This window comes from Nerophis ophidion, linkage group LG05 (assembly GCF_033978795.1).
Source record: "Nerophis ophidion isolate RoL-2023_Sa linkage group LG05, RoL_Noph_v1.0, whole genome shotgun sequence".
Taxonomy (NCBI): Eukaryota; Metazoa; Chordata; class Actinopteri; order Syngnathiformes; family Syngnathidae; genus Nerophis; species Nerophis ophidion.
Window position 1 is genome coordinate 38750719 of NC_084615.1, and position 23491 is coordinate 38774209.

Below are 23491 nucleotides of genomic sequence, written 5' to 3' on the forward strand. Positions count from 1 at the left end.
TGATGTCAGTTTTTGATGCAGTACCGCCTGAGGGATCGACTGATGTCGGTTTTTAATGCAATACCGCCTGAGGGATCGAATGTCACAGGCATTCAATGTGCAATGTACTCACATGCAGGGATTTCTCCAGATTCTCTTAAGCTTTTGATAATATTACGGACCATAAATGGTGAAATTACTAAATTCCTTGCTATAGCTCATTGAGAAATGTTGTTATTAAACTGTTCGACAATTTGTTCACACATTTGTTCACAAAGTGGGGACCCTCGCCCCATTCTTGTTTCTGAATGACTGAGCATTTCATGGAAGCTGCTTTCATACCCAATCATGGCACCCACATTTTCCCAATCAGCTTGTTCACCTCTGGGATGTTCCAAATAAGTGTTTGATGAGCATTCCTCAACTTTCTCAGTCTTTTTTGCCACTTGTGCCAGCTTTTTTGAAACATGTTGCAGGCATCAAATTCCAAATGAGCTAATATTTTCAAAAAATAACAAAGTTTAACAGTTCGAATGTTAAAGGTTAAAGAGAGTGGTGAAGCGCAATGGGGAGATATTTGGGCTTCAAAACTAACGGTAAAGGTGACGCTTTACACAAAGAAGCGCCACGCTTCAAGTGTTGCTTTAAAACACGCCTTACCAACTTTGGATCAAACGTAGGTAAACATTTAAATAATCACGATCCAGATTTGCACAAAGAGTTAAAGAGTGACAGGTAATGATGTTGTTACACCTGTCCTGCTGTTCACTCTGGTGCAGACCACAGTAGAGGAGCGAAGGGGAGTCGTTCCCTTCAGTTCACTTTACCTCGCAATGGGTCTGCTAAGATCCGCTTTCCGGTCAGAATTCGAGGCCGCCAATTTGTGACAATCTGGTTACTTAATGCTTTGTTATTAGTTTTGCAGAACAGAACCGGACCTGTTCATCACTCGACTGAGCAGTGCGCACGCTCCTCTCTCTCTGTACTCGCCCTCTCACTCACTGACGTCACTCAGCCAAAACGAAACACACATACTGTACGCTACTCTCCTAAGTTAACAGCTCCTCTGTTGTATACATGTATACAAGCATATACTTGTAAAGAACATAATGTCATGGCTTTCTTGAATTTCCAATAATTTCTACAACTCTTATTTCAACCAGAAGCTTGCCAGAAGCTTGTGGATGGCTACCAAAAGCGCCCTACTGCAGTGAAACTTGCCAAGGTACATGTAACCACATATTAATATTGCGTATGTATACTTTTGACCCAGCAGATTTGGTCACATTTATAGAGCCATAATAAAATGATAAAAGAACCAAACTTCATGGATGTTTTTTGTGACCAACAAGTATGTGCTCCAATCACTCTATCAAAAAAAAAAAAGAGTTGTATAAATGATTGGAAACTCAAATACAGTATATAAACTATATATATATATATATATGTGTATATATATACAATATTGCAATACTGTGTTGTATCATGACTAAAGTATTGTGGTACCTAAGGTATTTTGAAGTCCTTGGCAACACCCAGCTATATTCTGCAGTACTGTAGACATTCGTATTTTGCACAACAGTTAAAATTGTAGCTCTGACAAAAGAAATGAACCAAAAAAAAATGTCCACTGAAGAGCAGAGAGCTTTATATTAGTGCTGTCAAAAAAATATTTTTTCAAATCAGATTAATAACACTTGTGATTTTTGAATAGTACCACTCATTTTTTTTGAATAACCACAGTAAATTGCTTAGATCAAATAAAAAAAATATCCCAATGTTTAAACATACATGCAATTTCATTGTCAGAATCATGTCATAAACATTTTTTTTTTACTTAAAATAAATTCTGTGATTAATCTTTGTTTATACATTATTAATGCTATACATTCTGTGATTTTTCGCATGAGGTAATGCGATACATTTGACAGCCCATATAGAAAAAACATATTTCATACAAAATAAATGCACGGTTTCTGGGTAGGTGCTGCACGGTGGTTAAGTGGTTAGCATGTTGGCCTCACAGTGTTTTGGTCTACGTTTTGGCATCTTTGTCTGGACTTTTTTTTGCGGATGTTTTCTTTGGGTGCTCCAGCTTCCTCCCACATCCCTAAACATGTACATTAGATTATTTGGAAATTCTACATTGTCCTTAGGTTTGAGTGTGAGTGCGTTGTTTGTCTATATGTGCTCTGTGATTGGCTGATGACCAGTGCACCGTGTACACCGCTTCTCAACTGAAATCAATTGGGATAGGTTCCAGCTGACTCATGACCCTATTGACGAAAGAAGTATAGAAAATGGATAGCAGTACACAGCCTTATGCAATGATGTTACCTCTAAATATAAATAACATACACAAAAAATAATCCAAACATAACAGTAAAAATATGTATGTCTCATATGTTATATATGAATATATATATTATAAAAATTAAATGCATGGTTTTGGGGCATTGCTATGATATGCTGTGATGCATGAACATAATAATTTGTAATCCTGTCAGCTCTTGGCCCAAGTGTGTAATTCACACAGCCAAACTGGCAGACGGAGCGGAGAAAGTTTTTGTGATTCCTTAATCCCCCGACTCCCTGTCAGCCTTTTCAATAGAATTTCTGCTGAATCTCTCCCCGCATGGCCTCTAAATTAACTGTCAATAAATCCGATGTTATCCCGCTTGTCGCTGCACTGTATAAAAGCAGTAAAAGGTAAAGTTTTGCAACAACAACAAAAAAGTGAGCAGATGTTTCTGATTTTAAATTAAGTTGTTATTCTGAACAACTTTTAGATAGAGGCAGCTGTGCAGCAGTCCATCCTTTTGCTGGAAACCGACCAGGATTCTACTCATCTCCAGTCTGAAAAGCAACACCGCGCAGGTGAGACAGAACAGGAAGTAAACATTGTAAGCATGCAGACAATTAAGTTGATCTGAATGATCTCTTGTTTATGTTTCAGGCCAGAGGAGCATCTACACTGCAAAGGAGCTCCAATACGCCCTGGTTGTCCATTCATTGAGTATCCTGGGGAAACTCCTCCTCTACACTAACGGGAGGAAGCTCTTTCCCATCAGAGTGCCGACACGCAAAGGTGCAAAGATCCCTTTAACATCACGTAATCACATCTTAAAACCTTGTTACTCTTGCTTCACATGGAGTCACAAACCCACAATGCACACCTGTGTTTTATTGCATTGTGTACAATCTGTCCGGGCCACAAAAATAATCTAGAGTATTTACAGCAGCGCCACCCTCTGTCTTATGTAACTGAAGGAATGTTTATTGATGATTGTGATTGTGATGACCAATTGTAGTCATTGCTTTATTGAGGTTGTTAAGATCATATCTAGTAGAAATATTGCTTGCGTCATAATGATTATTTTATTGATCCAAAGTTAGGGACTGCGGGGGCCACACTCTCTGGGTGTGGAGCTGCTTCTCATGGACAATAAAAATGGGAATAACGTGTACTAAATTGAGATTAGGTTGTTTTTCGACTGTAACCCATAAGAAACAAATGACCTGATCTACTAAGATCCAAATACTACACACTAAACAGGATGTGCAAACTATAATATTGTGTGTACTTTTAATGGGCGTGTTGCGTGTGATCTACTAACACTGCATGCACAATTGATAACAAGTGTAAAAGTGGCATAAGCAGCCCTATTTGAAAAAGGTTTTTGTGTGTACAACCGTGATTATTTGCCCATGGAAACTCAAATTTCCCTCTATATTGAAGTTATTATGCTCTTAACTATGGGGTTTTGCAATGTTGAAAAAGCACACATTCATCCATTCATCCATTTTCTACCGCTTGTCCCTTCTTGGGGTGGAGGGGGGTCGCTGGAGCCTATCTCAGCTGCATTAGGGCGGAAGGCGGTGTCCACCCTGGACAAGTCGACAGTACTAATTCTTAATATGTAATACATTTTCTGCAATACAGAATCACAATCTAGACAACAGAAACCATTTTCAGCACGCTTACGATGTGCTCCGCGGTGGAGGCCATGGACCATCACAACACTGCAGCACATTCATGCATTTGGAGTGATCCAAGAAATGCATTATGCGAGATCTTTTTTCATTTAGGCGATAAATTGTAACGCTATATTTCCTAAATGAAAACATTAATGCCATTAAAAAAAGAACAATTGCAACCACCAAAACACATCAATTAATTTTTTTTTATAAGCCCTTAAGTCATCCAGCAGCAGTACAATTATACATTATGCATAGCTCGGTTGGTAGAGTGGCCGTGCCAGCAACTTGAGGGTAGCAGGTTCGATTCCCGCTTGTGTCATCCTAGTTACTGCCGTTGTGTCCTTGGGCAAGACACTTTACCCACCTGCTCCCAGTGCCACCCGCCCTGGTTTAAATGTAACTTAGATATTGGGTGTCACTATGTAAAGCGCTTTGAGTCACTTGAGAAAAGCGCTATATAAATATAATTCACAATTCACAATTCACAATGATATTGCTGAATCGATGATATGTCTAATGATTTTATTTTTGACCGTCCATTTATGTTTACAGGCAAATGTCTAATGAGTTTATTGTCCACCGTCTATTTATATTTACATTAGTACATGTAGGACATAACTATGGCACATTTGACTCCTTTCTCACAGCTATTTCTGCGCAACTGCCAGTTTGCAAGTATTTTCTATACATACAAAATAAAGACGCAAAACAGCCGGCACAGAACAGCTTCAGCCTCGAAAAATCAGTCTGCGTGTGCTAATTTGCATCTTTTCCTCCCTTCCAGCTTTGCATGTGATATCAAGATTGCACAAGTTTTGATACATGCAAACCTTTAGTAGATGATGCGCTGGCACTTTTAAGAAAAAATATGTATGCTATATACCACAGACCTATGGTGGAACACATGAAACACGTTTCTAATGCTTTTTTCTCTAAAATGCTACTAACGAAATTCAATAATCGGGGATGTTGCATTACATCTGACATAGCTAAACTTGACAGTTTTACTTTGAATCGCATGAAAAACGGAACATTAATTTAATGTATGGAAAAAGCTAAATTGATTGAGTGGCTTATTATTACTCATTTTGCTATTGTGACATAGCAATTTTAAAGCTAAAAGGCTGATTAGATGTATAAAAGTGTAGCATGTTTTATATGCAAATATATTGTAAGAACAGTTTAATTGTAATATTTGACATCCCATTCAAAATATGAATTGTTAAGTGGCTTTAAAACAATACAATATGAAATAATACAGTAAATATATAGAATAATATAGGAATACTATTTAAATAGTGTAATGAATACAAACAAACAAAAAACAAAATTAATAACAATAAATATTAGCTTCGGGATCTTAGCTAGCGATGGTTTATTTGACATGCTGCTAGTTTAGGAAAGGCATGTCCTGTGATAGTCACATGACTGTCCATGACAATCACTCTAACAAGCTTTCTGTATGCCACTTTGAGACTTAATTATTTTAAGTCAAAGTAAAGGACCAATATTTACCCATATGACTGTGATAGTCACATGATTGTCCATGACAATCACTCTAACAAGCTTTCTGTATGCCACTTTGAGACTTAATTATTTTAAGTCAAAGTAAAGGACCAATATTTACCCATATGAACATGTGTCACCATGGCTTCTTACAGACTAAAATAAATAGTTCCTTTTACAAATTAATTGTGTCTACGTAATTTCCTTATTTCAGATCCGGTCAGCCTGACAGATCTGGTTGTCGTCCTCATAACCATCATGTACCAATACCCAGAGCCTCTTTGCAGTGATATCTCATTCACAGGTGGGCCCACACGCACACAAACACAAAAATATAAACAACATGAAAGGGTTCAGACTGTGAATCAACTCGTGAGTGAGGGAACACTAAGGCCCTTCTTGTCCGGTATAGCTAACATTCCTCATGCACGCCTATCTTTTATCTGGTAACCTTGTACTGAGTCACACAACACAATTTCTCTCGTCTCCTGGAAGACCTTGTCTTACTATTGCCCCATTCATTGTCATGTACGCAACCAACGGCCTTCACGTTATCACAATCGAGTCATAGATTGACATGACCGCCTGGTGTGGTCATCATAAATAATAATAATGGGAATAATAATGGGAATTCTTTAAACAGACATGTATTTACTGAAGCAACTCATACACCCTTTGAACAAACATTGTTGTTGTGTCAGACTCGCTATCGCCCAGTGGCCTGGTGATGTCGGCATTGTGGATTATGTCAGAGAGGACGAAGTGCGCCGACGAGTGTCTCCATCAACTGGCCGTCATCGAGACGCTGCTGGCGCCTGTCATCGCTCTGCTCAGGGACAAGCAGGTGACTGAAGCCGCAATGTGATTTTCCTGCATCCCCTCTACTGGTTACCCTAAAGTTTTTTGGCTGACTGTGATCTGTTTTTAGGCCACTTTAAAAAGTCCCGAGTCCACACTGCCTCTCATTGCTGACGTCCTGGCTCGTATGGTGAACACAGACAGAGGATTAGCGCTCTTCTTATATGAGAGAAACCTGCTTGTTGCCCAGGCCGAGAGGTCAGACAATGAGATCATACATTAATTACAGTTGTTTATAATTGTCATCTCCTTGACATTAAATGATCCTGGAGATATGACAGTGGAACCTGTTTTTGTTGACCACGCTTGTCGACAACTTGTCCTAGTTGTCTAAGGCTCGGTCTACCGTGTTATTTTTACTAAAATGTACCTGCTTAAGACCGCGTCGACACACCAATAGTTCATAGAACAATTGGTGTGTTTATGTTGAGGTGTGTTGTGTAGTATTGTCAACTTCATCTTCATTGCTTGTGTGTTTGTGTAAAAGCGGATTTGTGTTTATGTCAAAAAATTGATAAGAACTGTCACGATACTGCATATTTACTGCAGTGTGACCCCAAGATGCAGATACAAAAGTCAGTGTGCAGGTAATAACAAGTCATTTTAATTGGAGACCAACAAATTGCTGGAGCACACAGAAAGAAGCCACAATGTACAATGAACCAGCAACTAAAAGTGGGACAAGGTGGAACTAAATAGAACTAATCAACCATGAAAAACAGGTGTGCTGGTCGGACAAGGAACAGAAAGTAAAGGTACTGCAAAACATAGAAACCAAACAGGAAATAAAGCCAAAATAAGAGCACCACAACAGGAAGTCAAGGAAACAAAGAAAAACAATTACCATAACCAAAAACCTGTCACGCTTACAGTGACAAGAACTAGTCAAATCAGAAAAAGAATGGCTACTAACCTTCAAAACTTTCACAGACCAAAGATGCTTTGTTCTTTTCTCCTTTAAACAACTAACAAAATTGGCACAAATGTAGATTAACAATGTCAAGAAACCTAGTTAAGAAAAAAAAAAAAAAAAAAATATATATATATATATATATATATATATATATATATATATATATATATATATATATATATATATATTATTGAGCATTCTCCTTATGAGCTTTGGGCAAAGTTAGAAGGTAAATGTGTAAATAATGGCTATTTTATGTCAACCGTTTATATTCAACCAATCTGAGGTATGCCGACTTAAACGGGTGCTGTTATAGTTACAAATGATGGGTAAATGATACCTCAGCGAGTGTGTGACACACTAACAGTCTGTATTGACATTGCACTGATTGATACTCTGTTGGTGTGGAAAATTATGTTGTTGCAGTGCATGTTCTTACATACAGTAACAGAACTAAAGCGTAATGAAAAACAAAAAAAATAGCAATAAATACCACATATTGCTCACCAATGTATAAATAGAGAATTAAATACAGTTAGCAAATTTATACTGTATGTATTTTAAACAAATAGCTGTTCAGAAATGAATATGAAATGTGGAACTGTGATCAATGTACTAATGCTTCAGTATTGTCTGACCCATCAGTAGTAGTCACCGCATGTGGATTGGCCCTGCTTGTCAAACATGGAGCAGCATTGTCTTTTGGAATGGTCACAAAAAGAAGCCCAGCCTTGCTTTCATTTGTGCTTGGCTTTATGAGATGTCTTCAGCGTGATTAATTTCACATTAGGAAGCATTGTGATGTACCCAGGGACACAAAGTGCCTAAAATAGCATTAATAAGTCAGGAAATTGAGTCTGAGATGATATTGGTTTTGCATTCAAATCAGCCCGTGAATTACTGCTTTCTTCTATCTCTTCCATGCAGAACCTCTGCTGCTCACGTGGTCGTCCAGTTCACCCTGAAGTTGCTGGATGACGAGTTATCATTGCTGGGGCAAGCTGACACGCCGCGTGTACTTTGTGGGGCCTTCATATTTGTGTGCAGGCAGATGTACAACACCTGTGAAGGCCTGCAGGTCCTGCGACCCTACGGCTTGCACAAGGCTGCATCAGCTGCTTGGAGAAAGGTCCCAGCACTTCCTTCATGTCATGAATGCTTACTTTTTTTTATAAAGAACTAACTAAATTACTGACCAAAACAAAATTAAAATCATCAACTCTGCCAACCAAGATGCTCACTCCAGAAATCAATCACTTGTTGCTAATCATTAACAATAATTTGTTGTCACGTAGCATACAACGTGTTCTACGTGACACATGGGGTCAGATGGGTTCGCTGCATGTGATGAATCAGTAGCAGGATCATGATTGCTTAAGCACAGCCCAGGGGTGTGAACAGTATATATTTTAATGTGACATAATCAATACTGATATGGTTAATATTAACGGCACTTTATTTTATGAAAGTCTAGACCAGCCTTCTGTCAGAAAGAGTTCTGACCCCGGGGAATGGAAACAACCCTGGAATGTCATCCACCCAAGAAATGCCGCACATGTAAGACTAAACAATTGCCTGTGCGCCCTTTAAATTATATATTTTACACATCATTAGCTTTGCATTCTGATATGAGTCAATATAACTCCCCACCCTCTCAACATTTTTAAATAGTTGACTTTTTAAATTGCTGATACCATAATTACTTTATATCATAGTACAGTAATTTTTGCAACAATATTTATAGCAAAAATTAATACATGTTTGCAAGGGTCAGTTGTTTTCCAATTAGTTTGACCTCATGTTGTGGCCATTTGGTTTATATTGACATTTAAAGTAAGTAATGCTCCACTATTTAAATCCTGTCAATATTTGTAATTGGAATAATTAATTATTGTTAGTCAGTGTAAGCTTTAATATCTTTCTTTTATTGAGTGCCATCAGACCTCATGTTGTGGACCACAAGTTGATATTGACATTTGAATGTAGTATTGTTGATGATTGATGGCAATATTTACCTATTGTACACCCCGCCGCTAATGTCTTCAGGGCAGTAACAACTTGTGAAGCTTCCCCTTTGCTTGGAATAGCAGTACACGCAGAGTGAGGTGTGTTTATCCGGCTTATTAATTTCCTAAATGGTCATAAATGTGTAGAGTTAACTGGAGCATCCCATATATTGAGAGTAGCAAAACTATAACCAGCTGACTTGAAACTTTCAAGCAGAACTTTTTGAGATGGAGAATCAGAGGTGGCGCAAGAAGGGTGGAGGTAAACCTACAAACAGCTACAGTCAAGCAGGATGTTGTAAACTAAATCTACATGCACTTTAATAATTTAAAACATGGAACTATACAACCTCACAACCTGACACCGACAAGAGAACACAATGGGAGACAGGTGGCCATGTTGGATAGGACAGCCACAACTAATCATGTTTTTTTGTTGTTGTTCTCATTTACATTGAGAGCAGGCTCATGTGGGAGGAGACGTTGTTGGACAGTCTGTTGAACTTTGCTGCCACCCCTAAAGGTCTGCTGCTGCTTCAGCAGACTGGAGCCCTGCAGGAGTGTGTCTCCCACATGTTCTCTCGCTTTAGCAAAAAGATGCAGGTAAGTTATCCTAATTAAATGACACCATTAGTGTGTGTGCATTATCAAGAGTGTAACAACAACATCCTTTGGTAGAATACTAACACGTTCCACACATATACAGAGAAAAAAAGCTTCTGGCTGAGGTACAACGACAGTGATTTGAATGGTTGCCCCTCATGTTAACTGAAGGGAAGGGCACATCAGTGTAGCACACATTTTGTTGACTTTGCAAGACTTGTAAACTTTCCAGTTGCTGAGTCACACTGTTGTAAAGCGGTCGATATGAGCTAAAATTTACGTGAGCGAGATACAGTTTTTGGCACTGTCCAAGCAGAAAAATCTGTAACATTTACGTTTGTTTTAGTGCTGATGCAGTTCACTGGAAGAGTATCAGCATCTTTTATGGATTCATCTTCACTTGATAATGTCGTAAATTACAAACCCTTCATAGGAAGTCCAGCTCAAGATGCACAGAGGCTGTCCAGGCTTGATCTTTTAATGAGGACAACCTCTTCCAACAAACAATTGTGTGGATGTTGTTGACTCTGAAGGCGCCAACCTTCACTTGAAAAACGGAAGCCTCATATACATACATGTGTTCTGTGTTGAGCCTACTAGGCACTTGTCCCGCATTAATGTGAGAATTCCAACTGAATTGTAAAATGTCAGTTAATATTTGACTGGGGGGTGTCAGGGAGACGTCCCTGTTCACTGCCCCGCCACCGGGAGATGTTCTGGGCTAAGGGGCGAAACATCAATGAGAGGTGGTCCCCAGCTGAAGACCCTGCAGCAAAACCTTTTCTTGTATGCAGTCAGGTTTAGGCCTGCCTCAGGGAAGAGGACGCCCCTGCCATGCACAGTCCACCACAGTCACCGGTGGAGGTGCGACAGGCCTAAGGCCCAGCGGCAAGACCACCTTGCTGTACTTAAAATGGGTGCATTTTATAAAACGTTGTGGTATATGTTCACAGTCCTTTCCTGCTGTGACAATGAGAAACATAGCAGTGTAAAATTCAGAGGTTTCTATAAATCCTTGGTTGTGGAGTCTTACACACCTCTGACTTTTGTGGCAGGGAGCATGGGTTTGATCCCCAGCCAGAGTCATTAAATGCATAAACATCAGGCTAAATGAGCATGCAATTGTCTCGCTGTGGACACTGCTAATGGGAGAACACCAAAAGAGGTATTCTGATTTGTTTCCTGTGTTTTTGTATTACTCCAAAACATGCAACTCAGTAAATTCAGGTTTGATCCAAATAGTATAAAAGTACTTTCACACACAAAAAAAGTTACAGAAAATCAGGTCGGCCCTGCCAACAAGGTGTCCTGTATTTCTTTGTCAGGGAATTGGCAACCCTAGTGTTTTCTCCCCCTCAAGGCCTGGCTGGTATCCTCTTTAATATTCCTGCAGGTTGTCTCTGGCTAATGCTAATTCCTTGCGCACCATTAGCGCATCCCCTTGTGCATTCAATTTACTGCCATTGTTTACTCACTCTTGTAATTGCTTCCCTTGTTTGTTTTGCATTTTAATTAAGGAGTGTAATAATTTTCAGGTCAATTTTTAGGTTGTGAAGGGCCCCAGCCTTCCCTCAAAAGTCGGCGTGTAATAGGTTCACGCAAAGCGGCTTTGTACTCAACCGACATTGCCATTACACTCGTTCTCGTGCCTGTGGACTGTTCAAGTCAATGTGATTCTTGCTACTTTTCCCTTCTTCGCATGTTGTAGGTCAGCCGCTGTGAGAAGTTTGGCTATGGTGTCATGGTTACGCAGGTGGCAGCAACAGGGGCAGGCATGACGGCCCTGCACCGTTCAGGTACGAAACACACTGTGACACATGCAGCTGGGTTGTGTCAAGGCTTTGTTTTGTCTAGTCAGCTCATAACAGTGATAGAATGGCAAAATGGACACAATGATTGGACATACAAACTCGTCCAAACAATTTTGTATGAGCATGTAGTCAGATCAGTTAGACATCAAAGTTTTGAGTAAATATTGGCATACAACTTACATCGCCATAGGACATAACACCCTAACTATTACTAGAACTTAGAGGTAAAAAGATGTGTTTCTCTTGAGCATTTACGTGCATATTAATAGGTATGGATTTGTGAGCTAACTTAATACTGCCACAGGTGACTTATGTAACTAGAGGTACATAGACATGGTATGATATCAAATGACAAAGGAAGCATTGTTGTCACAATTCTACACTTCAATAGGTTCATTAGGTACACGTCCAATCACATTCAATGTATAGGAGGTGCGTGATACTGGTACAATCCGGTCTTGTTGCAGGTAGCTGCAACATGAATGATGGAGAAAGTGGTAACTGCCACACAATGCAAGTAAGATCGAATTGGGTTGTTCCAGGGTTTGTGCGAGTCCTGGTGCTGGAGCTCTGGTCTGCTCTGGAGTGTGGCAGCGAAGACGGAAGAGTAGTCCGCCCCAAGTCCACGCCCCTGGATCCAATCGACGGGAGCTGCTTTAAGGTACCCATTGTGTGTGTGTGTGCGTGTATGCACACTTGCAGCATAAACTGCTGTCAAGTAAATAAAGGCAGCTATTAGTGTGTGAAGTGTGTCGCTCGTGGCTTTCCAGGATAATTTTTCTTTTCAGTTTGTCTGCCGCCAAGATGCTTCTACGGTGCCTCTCAGTCCAACTCTTAAACCAACCAATGATTTTCTTTTAAACATTTAAGTTTTTTCGACATTTACAATTAACAGGGACGGCGTGGGGCAGTTGGGAGAGTGGCCATGCGGAACCCAAGGGTCCCTGGTTCAATCCCCACCAAGTACCAACCTTGTCACGTCCGTTGTGTCCTGAGCAAGACACTTCACCCTTGCTCCTGATGGGTGCTGGTTAGAGCCTTGCATGGCAGCTCCCTCAATCAGTGTGTGAATGTGTGTGTGAAAGGGGGAATGTGGAAGTAGTGTCAAAGCGCTTTGAGGACCTTGAAGGTAGAAAAGCGCTTTACAAGTACAACCCATTTACCATTTAACCCATTTAACATTGATACAACAAACATGTCAAATGTTTGTTGTATCACTGTTCCCACCCCAAAGAAGTAACCCACAAAAAAAAAAAAATCAAATCAGTCAAATAAGTATAGGCAAATATTAACATGAAGCCACAGACAACTACACTCCTGAATGTCCCCAACACGATGCAGCAATACACAAAAGCAGACAAAAGGTTCCTCAATTATCTACATTTCAATTACTTTTCAATCGGGGTCAAATGCAGTCTCTTTTACATATTTTAGGAAACCACCCCATACTTCCTGAAACTTCACAGAACAACCATTCAATGTTAGCCTAATTTTCTCCAACTGAAGGAAATAAAGAATACCTCTATTCCAGCAGGTGTGTTGATTTAGAAACTCAGGGCATGAAAGAAAAATGTACCAACCAAAGTTCGATCCTGGGGCTCAGTGTCTTTCTTTGTGGAGTTTGCATGTTCTCCACGTGACAGCTTAGGTTCCCTCTGGGTACTCCGGCTTCCTCCCACCTATAAAGACATGCACCTGGGGATAGGTTGATTGGCAACACAAAATTGGCCCTAGTGTGTGAACATGAGTGTGAATGTTGTCTATCTGTGTTGGCCTTGTGATAAGGTGGCAACTTGTCCTGGGTGTACCCCGCCTTCTCCCGAGTGCAACTGTGATAGATTTCAGCACCGCCCGCGACCCCGAGAGGGACAAGCGTTGGAAATTGATGGTTGGATGGATTTTGTTTATTTTGTTTACAATATTCTCCGATGGCCGCACACATTAAGCTTCTTTTTACTGTAGCACCATCTGCTGGATCTCTGTGTCGCATGCATTTTAAACACACATGGAGGTTTAAATGTAATGAATAAATAATGCTGTTATCTTCTGTCTAATTCCTGATTTGACCCGGTTCTGTGTGTGTGTGTGTGTGTGTGTGTGTGTGTGTGTGTGTGTGTGTGTGTGTGTGTGTGTGTGTGTGTGTGTGTGTGTGTGTGTGTGTGTGTGTGTGTGTGCGTGCGTGCGTGCGTGCGTGCGTGCGTGCGTGCGTGCGTGCGTGCGTGCGTGCGTGCGTGCGTGCGTGCGTGCGTGCGTGCGTGTGTGTCTGGCTGGATCGCCTTGTGTCTCCAGTCCTTCTTGTCCCTGGTCAATGTGCTCTCCTCCTACCAGTCAGTGTGGCAGCTTCTGGCTGGACAGCCTTTAGCCAACAAGACTGAATACACATTGAGAGAGGTGCCCAGCTCTGTACCTGTGAGTGAAGGAACACACACACACACACACACACACACACACACACACACACACACACACACAAATAATAGAATATGTCTGTTTTTTCATTATTTCAGAACAATGAAAAGTTGCCTTGCAGCATATTCCATTAACAGATATTGGAGGTACACCAAATTGTGTATTTCAGCAAAAAATATTTACAGCCACGTGCAATAGTGTGACAACAGAGTCCTGCTTTGTGTATGCGATTTTGCATTAACAATAACGACTGTAAAGATTGTGCACAAGTACCACACAGACACACAACGTGCAAGCATTTATTGCTGACACAGGCTCTCCTACAGCATGCAGTTGCTCCTATATCCATTTGAGGGCATCTTTGCACTTTCCATTGGGCCTTTTAACAGCACTGCATCGTCTCTTGTTTTCACTTTTACGCACACACACAGCTCCTCTCTGAGCTGCCACCTTACCGTGGTAGAGGAGTTTGCGTGTCCCAATGATCCTTGGAGCTATGTTGTCCGGGGGCTTTCATGCCCCCTGGTAGGGTCTCCCAAGACAAACAGGTCCGAGGTAAGGGATCAGACAAAGACAAGCTCAAAGACTTCTATGGAATTACTACATAATGGACTAAGGTTTCCCTCGCCCGGACTAGGGTCACCGGGGCCCCGCTCTGGAGCCAGGCCCGCAGTTGGGGCACGATGGCGAGTGCCTGGTGGCAAAGCCCGAAGAGGCAACGTGGGCAATCCCTCCAATGGGCTCACCACTCATGGGAGGGGCCACAGAGGTCGGGTGCATTGTGAGCTGGGCGGCAGCCGGAGTCAGGGCACTTGGCGGTTCGATCCTCGGCTACATAGCTCTTGGGACGTGAACGTCACCTCACTGGGGGGGAAGGAGCCTGAGCTAGTGCGCGAGGTAGAGAAGTTCCGGCTGGGTATAGTCGGACTCACCTCGACGCACAACAAGGGCTCTGGAACCAGTTCTCTCGAGAGGGACTGGACTCTCTTCCTCTCTGGTGTTGCCGGCAGTGAGAGGCGACGGGCTGAAATGGCAATTCTCGTTGCCCCCTGGCTCAAAGCCTGCACGTTGGACTTTAACCCAGTGAACGAAAGGGTAGCCTCACTCCGCCTTCGGGTGGGGGGACGGGTTCTCCCCCGGGTGAATCCCTTGTCCTACTGGGGGACTTCAACGCTCATGTTGGCAACAACAGTGAAACCTGCAATGGCGTGATTGGAAAGAATGGCCACCCGGATTTAAACCCAAGTGGTGTTTTGTTATTGGGTCTGCATTGTGAGGGTCTGCTGGGAACGTCTGGCAGAGTCTTCTGTCAGAGAGAGTTTCAATTCCCACCTCCGGAAGAACTTTGAACATATCACGAGGGAGGTGCGGGACATTGTGGACAATGTTCCGCACCTCTATTGTCAAAGCGGCTGATTGGACCTGTGGTTACAATGTTGTTGGTGCCTGTCGTGGCGGTAATCCCAGAACCTGTTGGTGGACACCAGCAGTGAGGGATGCCGTCAAGCTGAAGAAGGAGTCCTATCGGGTTCTTTTGGCTCATAAGACTCCGGAGGCAGTGGACGGGTACCAACGGGCCAAGCGGTGTGCAGCTTTAGCGGTCGCGGAAGCAAAAACTCGGACATGGGAGGAGTTCGGGGAAGCCATGGAAAACAACTTACGGATGGCTTCAAATCGATTTTGGACCATCATACGCCGCCTCAGGAAGGGGAAGCAGTGCATTGTCAACACCGTGTATGGTTCGGATGGTGTTCTGCTTACTTCGACTGCGGATGTTGTGGATCGGTGGAGGGAATACTTCGAAGACCTCCTCAATCCCACCCACACGTCTTCCTATGAGGAAGCGGTGCCTGGGGAATCTTTGGTGGGCTGTCCTATTTCTTGGCTGAGGTTGCTGGGGTAGTTAAAAAGCTCCTCGGCGGCAAGGCCCCGGGGGTGGATGAGATCCGCCCGGAGTTCCTTAAGGCTCTGGATGCTGTGGGGCTGTTTTGGTTGACAAGACACTGCAGCATTGCGTGGACATCGGGGGTGGTACCTCTGGATTGGCAGACCGGGGTGGTGGTCCCTCTCTTTAAGAAAGGGGACCGGTGGGTGTGTTCCAACTATCGTGGGATCACACTCCTCAGCCTTCCCGGTAAGGTTTATTCAGGTGTACTGGAGAGGAGGCTACGCCGGATAGTCGAAACTCGGATCCAAGGCTGTCCTTTGCCACTGATTCTGTTCATAACTTTTATGGACAGAATTTCTAGGCGCAGTCAAGGCGTTGAGGGGTTCCAGTTTGGTGGCCGCGGGATTAGGTCTCTGCTTTTCCTGATGGCTTCATCTGGCTGGAATCTTCAGCTGTCACTGTATCGGTTCGCAGCCGAGTGTGAAGCGACCGGAATGAGAATCAGCACCTCCAAATCCGAGTCCATGGTTCTCGCCCGGAAAAGGGTGGAGTGCCATCTCCGGGTTGGGGAGGAGACCCTGCCCCAAGTGGAGGAGTTCAAGTACCTAGGAGTCTTGTTCATGAGTGGGGAAAGAGTGGATCGGGAGATCAACAGGCGGATCGGTGCGGCATCTTCAGTAATGCGGACGTTGTACCGATCCGTTGTGGTGAAGAAGGAGCTGAGCCGGACGGCAAAGCGCTCAATTTACAGGTCGATATACGTTCCCATCCTCACCTATGGTCATGAGCTTTCGGTCATGACCGAAATTATTAGATCACGGGTACAAGCGGCCAAAATAAGTTTCCTCCGCTGTGTGGCGGGGCTCTCCCTTAGAGATAGGGTGAGAAGTTCTGCTATCCGAGAGGAGCTCAAAGTAAAGCTGCTGCTCCTCCACATCAAGAGGAGCTAGATAAGGTGTTTCGGGCATCTGGTCAGGATGCCACCCGAACGCCTCCCAAGGGAGGTGTTTAGGGCACGTCCAACCGGTAGGAGGCCACGGGGAAGACCCAGGACACGTTGGGAAGACTATGTCTCCCGGCTGGCCTGGGAACGCCTCGGGATCCCCCGGGAAGAGCTGGACGAAGTGGCTGGGGAGAGGGAAGTCTGGGCTTCCCTGCTTAGGCTGCTGCCCCCGCGACCCGACCTCGGATAAGCGGAAGAAGATGGATGGATGGACACACACACAGGCTAATCCTAATCATTTTCAGATTTGCATTTATTGGCCAAGTATGTTTAACACACAAGTAATTTGACTTGGTAGACTGTGCTCTCTATGTTCAATGCAAAATAATCAAAGAAAAATGCAGCAAATACGAGACAGTACAGTACCGTGGCGACAATACACAGTGTCCAACCTAAATGTCGTAAACATGTTCACAGTAGTGATTTTCACAGACACTCACTGTGCTCCACAGGATGTGATTGACAGGCTGATATCCGTGAATTCTGCCGCCAAGATCCATTCCCTCTTCCACTATGAGCAGTCGCACATATTTGGCCTAAGGTGAGGGGGACGCTGTAACACGTTTAGCACGCACAGTAATAACCACGACCACAGAGGCGGCATCGCTTGGCTGCATACAAACAAGCACAATGTGAGTGCATTAAGTGGGGAGATGCTTTCAGAGAAAACCTCCAATTGAGTATGGCCTCGTAACACACATAAAACACAGCAGCCTCTGGAGGTATTATGTAACACTGACATGGCTCTTTAGTCTGTGACCATACAGCTTAGAAAGTATGCACATAAAAATGAAAGGCTTATTTGGAATCAGAAATAAGATTGGCCTGCTTTGTGTGTCTGTGTAGCTGTACGACCAGAGCACTGACACTGGAATTAAGGGGCCTCATTTGCCATAATTTTCCCAGGTGTCGATACATCACACTTTCCACATCACAGAAAATAAATAACTTCTCCAGGAATGTTTTGTTCTTCTCCAGAACAAACGGAACACACACTGTCGGCATATCTTTGCATACATTTATACACTAGTGGATACAAAAAGTCCTGTGTTACTTTTTTTACGGTGCCAGATATTGGTTCTCATGATTGAGGATTCTAACCATCTGAAACATTAAATTAAATGTGTCTTACTTAAGAAATAAATAGACAAAATACAAGTATGTCTACTGCAGAGGATGCTGGCTCTTAGGAGGTAATTAAACAAAATACAGCAGTTTGACACCTTAAAATGAAAACAATTTCACACTTAGTTACAGTGAAGTAAAATACAGTAATATGTTGCACCCTGAGCAGTTGAGGCTTGGGTTGCCTTGCTCAACGGCAATTCCGCAGTGATCCCCCAGGGAAGAGCTGGCAACTAAATTTTATATATTTTACTTTTTTTTTTTTATCCATAGTGGGTCACAAATGGAGTTCTTTACAGACTGATCTACTATTGGAGAGGTCAGCATGAGGGGAATTGGTCCACTGCCTTGCTCAAGAGCAACTTTTAGTGTGTTTTTTTAGTATGTGGGTTTGGCAAGACGAAACATCATCAGTTTTCAAGTGTCCCAATAAAAATAACCTACTTGATGAAAATGAAGAGCCAACAGGCCTTCACCTCTTTTCTTGATGCTGGCGGCACCCTTTGCTGCCATGGCAACCAGCACTCGCTCTGCGTGCATGGATTGGGCGCCTTTGCTACACCCTCCCTGCGGTGATGTACTAATGCACATCAACTGTGCGTGCGTGCGTGCGTGTGTGTGTGTTTGCAGAATGTACATTTTGTCAGCTTGTAGAATTTTATCATAATGATTAAAAAACAGCATTAAGAGTTTTCTTGTAATTTCTGTAAGGATTTCTTAATTTGGAAAGATTGAGAGGCACTCACAGGACCCTCAAGGACTATATAGATGTGACACAAGCCTACAAGCCTGCTTCCTCATCTGTTGCTGTCAGTCAAGGCCAGTGTCTGTAGAGTCAAGTGTCATGGTCTTTGCTCGCAGGCCCAAATGAGAATTCACATTGATCTGTGAAGATACATGGCCTCTTGAGTCTTTTGCCCGGTCTTATGTGGCTAATTGATTAACACTCCAGCAGGCCTATTATGCTTCTTTATTGTATCTTCATTGGTGTGCAGTTGTTTGCTTGTGTCGATATATCTACATGGACTTTTTCCCCATCTGAGGACTTTTTAGCTTAAAGGAGGTTTAATTTACTGCATTTATGTGGATCCTGGCTAACAAAGTACTGCAAAATGTCCTGTAAACTTATGAATGGGCAGCACCATGCCTCGTCTCCATGGAAGCTTCAGAAAATCTAGTAACAGCTTTGCTTCTCACTTCTTGGGTTTAAAGAAGAGAGGGGTCATGAGGCCTGACAAGCTAGATGTCTTTCACTTGGCAGCTGTCACTGCGAGTGAGAAAAGTTGTCAGTCACGCTGGAGTCCAAGCAGCTGTCTCGCACATGATCACCTTTTTTTTTGTAGCCATATTTACATATTTACATACAAGTGTAGCTAATGCGCTTATATTATCATGGGACGGATGACAAAGGTTTGGTATCGCACAATGATGAAATAGATAAAGCCAATCGCCTTGTTTTCCCTTCACACCTTTTAGTGTTTGTGTGTTGGGTCTAGTAAGGTACAAAGCCTCTGCGTCTTTTCTTTTTATTACATTGCCTCTGCAGAGTCTCAGCAGAATGCTTAAGCCTGGCATCATTACAAGCATTTGAAAATGAACCGTGAAGGCTTCTCGTGGGGATTCCCACATTTACAAAGCTTGCAAGTGAAACTGCTGGGGAAAATTGGGTTCACTAATCCGGTTCCTGCAGACATTCATGACTAGTAGGAACTAGACAAAAGGAGAGGGGAGGGGCAGTTGTCTGCATGATAGTACCCTGTCTGACACTTAAGCACAACTAAACCATTGGAATGACTTTGTGCTGCTGCTTTACGGTTTTAATGCTCTGTGCCAGCACTCATTTCATGTTGTTGTTTTTGTAGGCTGCTTAGTGTGCTGTGCTCTAGTCTGGACTCCTTCCTGCTGCTGGAGAGCCAGTACAACATTTGTTCCATGCTACTTCAAAGCCAGCGGGAGAACGTGGCTGACCAGGACGCCAGTGATGGGTAGGAAATCCCCCATGTGCAAAGGGTTTGGTGGAGTTGATGCAAAACATGACCCGTTGCGTTTTAGTGAAAGGTCAGACCTGTGGAGGGCCATGTTGACCGCCTGAACACTTGAAGCGCAAATGCCAAAAGCTCAGTGGTCACACTGCTTGACTGCCAGAGGTTTTGTCAACCACTTCAAGGGTCCAGGCATTGCACCTTTTGACTCTTGAAGGGTCCACAAATGCTCAAAGGCCAGGTTTTTCTACACATGCAACACCTGCCACGTTTTGCCTCTCATTCTTCACTGGTTAGACCTGCACACGTGTCCTATGACTACCCATACCCCCAACATTGTTGGTAGAATACCACTAAAACATGTTTAAATTCGCCTATCCTACTAGTTTCAGGGACTTGTAAAATATTATTGGAAACTACAGTAAGTTTCTTCTGATAAAGTTACTTACTCCATAAATCTCAAGTTTTGTACTATAGAAATCTATATTCGTCCCCTTTTAAACTTAATTTTCCACCACAGCTCAGAGCTGCTTAGAGACGCGACCCCCTCAACCGCTTATGTGTTAATTGTTATCAGAAAACAGCAAAGAAGAATTGTTGTGATTGGATAATAATTAAAGAATCTGGCGTCAAACTTTGTTTTGTTCACGAAGATGCTGTACTAAAGTGGTGAGAGCAGATGCCTAACTAAAGTTTAAATTTTAACATATTTTTGACTGCCATTTTCAAGAAAAGCAACAATAGGGTTGCATGATATTGATGACATACATTATAAATTATATACATTTTGTCAGGATAAAGCTTTTAATACTATAGATGGATAGATCGTAAAAAAAATGCATGGTGACGACACATTGTCTTTCAAATTTGACAGCAACAAGAACCAATGCATCCTCAACTCACTGTAGAGTCCTTACTACCTAGCTAGCAGTTATTGACCCTCCATAGAGCAACACCGCTTTTACGTCAGCATTCCTCGCCTTCAAAGCTGCAAAAAAACTATGTTCCTTCCAAGTATCAACTTCCAAGTATCAACCCCCTCGAAGGCCAGTAATATCTAAGCATACCTTACACCGCGAGAGGATACTATAAGGCATGCTAACTGCTTATTTGAACAGAGGTGGGCTGATTTGGATTAATTTTGACCATGATGATACCAAGTATAGTATCACTATATGGTCGATACTATATTGATTTGATTGATATGTTTTACTGTCACAAAATATTTTCTCGTTTGTGTTATTGTTTACAAACTCAGGAAATAAGTCCTTGGACACATGAAGGCTTTAAAGGGGAACTGCAATATTTTTTGAAATGTTGTCAATTACACATAATCCCTATGTGAGACAAGAACACGTGGCTTTCTCAAATACAGTAGCGAGGATGTCAAAGTTGCCTTTTTTGGACTCTGATGTCCATATTGGAGAAAACAAGGGCCTCCAGGTGACAGATGCAACAATATTGTCATTCCATATGTATCAGGTCAGAATTTTTAACCAACACCACATCCCAGTCGCTTCAAACCAGGTAAAACCCTTAACCAGAGACTAATGCATCCCAAAGACTGGACACCCCGCACCCACAAAAACAATCTGGTGTATGCTATTCAATTCATATATAGGGGTAACAAAACAACCACTAAGCCAACGCATGGCACAGCATAGACAGGCAAACTATTCAGGCCAAGACTCTGCTGTCTACCTGCACCTTAGGGAGAAACAGCACTCCTTTGAGAATAAAAATGTACAGATTCTGTACATTCTTCACATAGAGAGGAGCCAGATGAGGTGGTTCGGGATCTGGTCAGGATGCCACTCGAATGCCTACCTAGGGAGGTGTTTCGGGCACGTCCGACCGGTAGGAGGCCACTGGAAAGACCCATGACACGTTGGGAAGACTATCTCTCCCGGCTGGATGGATGGATGGATGGATGGATGGATGGATAAATTCTGTACAGGGAGGATGGATGGTACGAAAGAGTAGTGAGGGCAGCCATGTATAACAAGGTTGAACAGAGGAGGCGGTCTGCGACACACCTGTCTCACACATACAACATTGTCCTTTCAACCATTCCTAAAAGACTGAAATGTAACCTTAAACAAATAACAGGAGTTAAAAACAAGAATGTGACCAGAATGCCCTTTGTTTACAACTGAATGGAATGCTGATGTGGGTGATTCTGACTATTTTGGACTGTAGTAGTCGTTCCACAACGATCATTCTGCCACAAAACACCTCAATGCTAATTCGGGGAAATTACACTTCAACGATTGTTGTTGGCTTTGACAGTAGGATTGCTTGGTTGCGTAAAAGCAGTTGTTTTGCTCACTAGGATAGGGCGAAACCATCCTTGCCCAGGCACACCCTCCTGGTTTTGAAGTATAAATATTTGGAGTTTTGGCAGCAGCCACTAGAATGGATTTTACCAATTCAGACTATCCATCCATCCATCCATTTTCTACCGCTTATTCCCTTTCGGGGTCGCGGGGGGCGCTGGCGCCTATCTCAGCTACAATCGGGCGGAAGGCAGGGTACACCCTGGACAAGTCGCCACCTCATCGCAGGGCCAACACAGATAGACAGACAACATTCACACTCACATTCACACACTGGGGCCAATTTAGTGTTGCCAATCAACCTATCCCCAGGTGCATGTCTTTGGAAGTGGGAGGAAGCCGGAGTACCCGGAGGGAACCCACGCATTCACGGGGAGAACATGCAAACTCCACACAGAAAGATCCCGAGCCTGGATTTGAACCCAGGACTGTAGGAACTTCGTATTGTGAGGCAGACGCACTAACCCCTCTGCCACCGTGAAGCCCAGAATCCGACCAATCTAAATCTATGAGCATGAACTGTTGAAGCCTACTGAGGAATTGGCACCAGTTGCTAGACTAGAACTGACCAATCTAAGTTTATACGCATGAACTGATGAAGCCTACTCAGATGAGAGGCGAAACGTCTTCTAAGACAAACCAAACAGTCCAGTTGCGCACTATTGACTGCCCTGAGATTACAATGTCTTGGATGAATGAGAACATTCAGAGACATGTTTTTTCTCTTTTTTGTTCATTCTATCTTTAGTGAACATTTGCTAGCAGGAGTCAGCTAACAGTGCAGGTATTGGAGGTTTGATCTGTTCCATCTACAAAAGCCCTCTCAAAAGATCAAAACACCTCCAAAAATATACATGCTGTAAGTATATAGGTAATGTAGTAACAATCACATTTATAATAACATGTAATAATAACTTTATTTTGGTCGTTTTAAGCATTGCCAGAGCTTTTATTTTTGGGTGCATTAATTTCACAGAGTGCATTGCAACGTTCGCTATTTCCTTCTACCATAACAACTACTACTAAACAAGACAGACTTCATGAGAGCCAACATCCACTACTTTGGGACAAATGATGAGGCTCAAAGTTAT

At 42.7% G+C, this 23491-nt stretch overlaps 1 protein-coding gene across 3 annotated transcripts in view; it reads left to right on the forward strand.

Moving 5' to 3' along the window:
* tbc1d32 (TBC1 domain family, member 32) overlaps nt 1–23491 on the forward strand; it is an 89406-nt gene that overhangs the window by 13482 nt on the left and 52433 nt on the right. For 2 of the 3 annotated variants that reach the window (XM_061900897.1, XM_061900896.1), the window contains exons 12-24: nt 2769–2856; nt 2936–3067; nt 5681–5770; nt 6168–6310; nt 6395–6522; nt 8165–8366; nt 8712–8794; nt 9708–9846; nt 11555–11642; nt 12200–12318; nt 13947–14066; nt 17410–17498; nt 19945–20067. In XM_061900897.1, coding sequence (XP_061756881.1) covers nt 2769–2856; nt 2936–3067; nt 5681–5770; nt 6168–6310; nt 6395–6522; nt 8165–8366; nt 8712–8794; nt 9708–9846; nt 11555–11642; nt 12200–12318; nt 13947–14066; nt 17410–17498; nt 19945–20067 — 1544 coding nt within the window. The remainder of the gene's footprint in view (nt 1–2768; nt 2857–2935; nt 3068–5680; nt 5771–6167; nt 6311–6394; nt 6523–8164; nt 8367–8711; nt 8795–9707; nt 9847–11554; nt 11643–12199; nt 12319–13946; nt 14067–17409; nt 17499–19944; nt 20068–23491) is intronic. The other variant, XM_061900898.1, reaches the window with a different exon arrangement.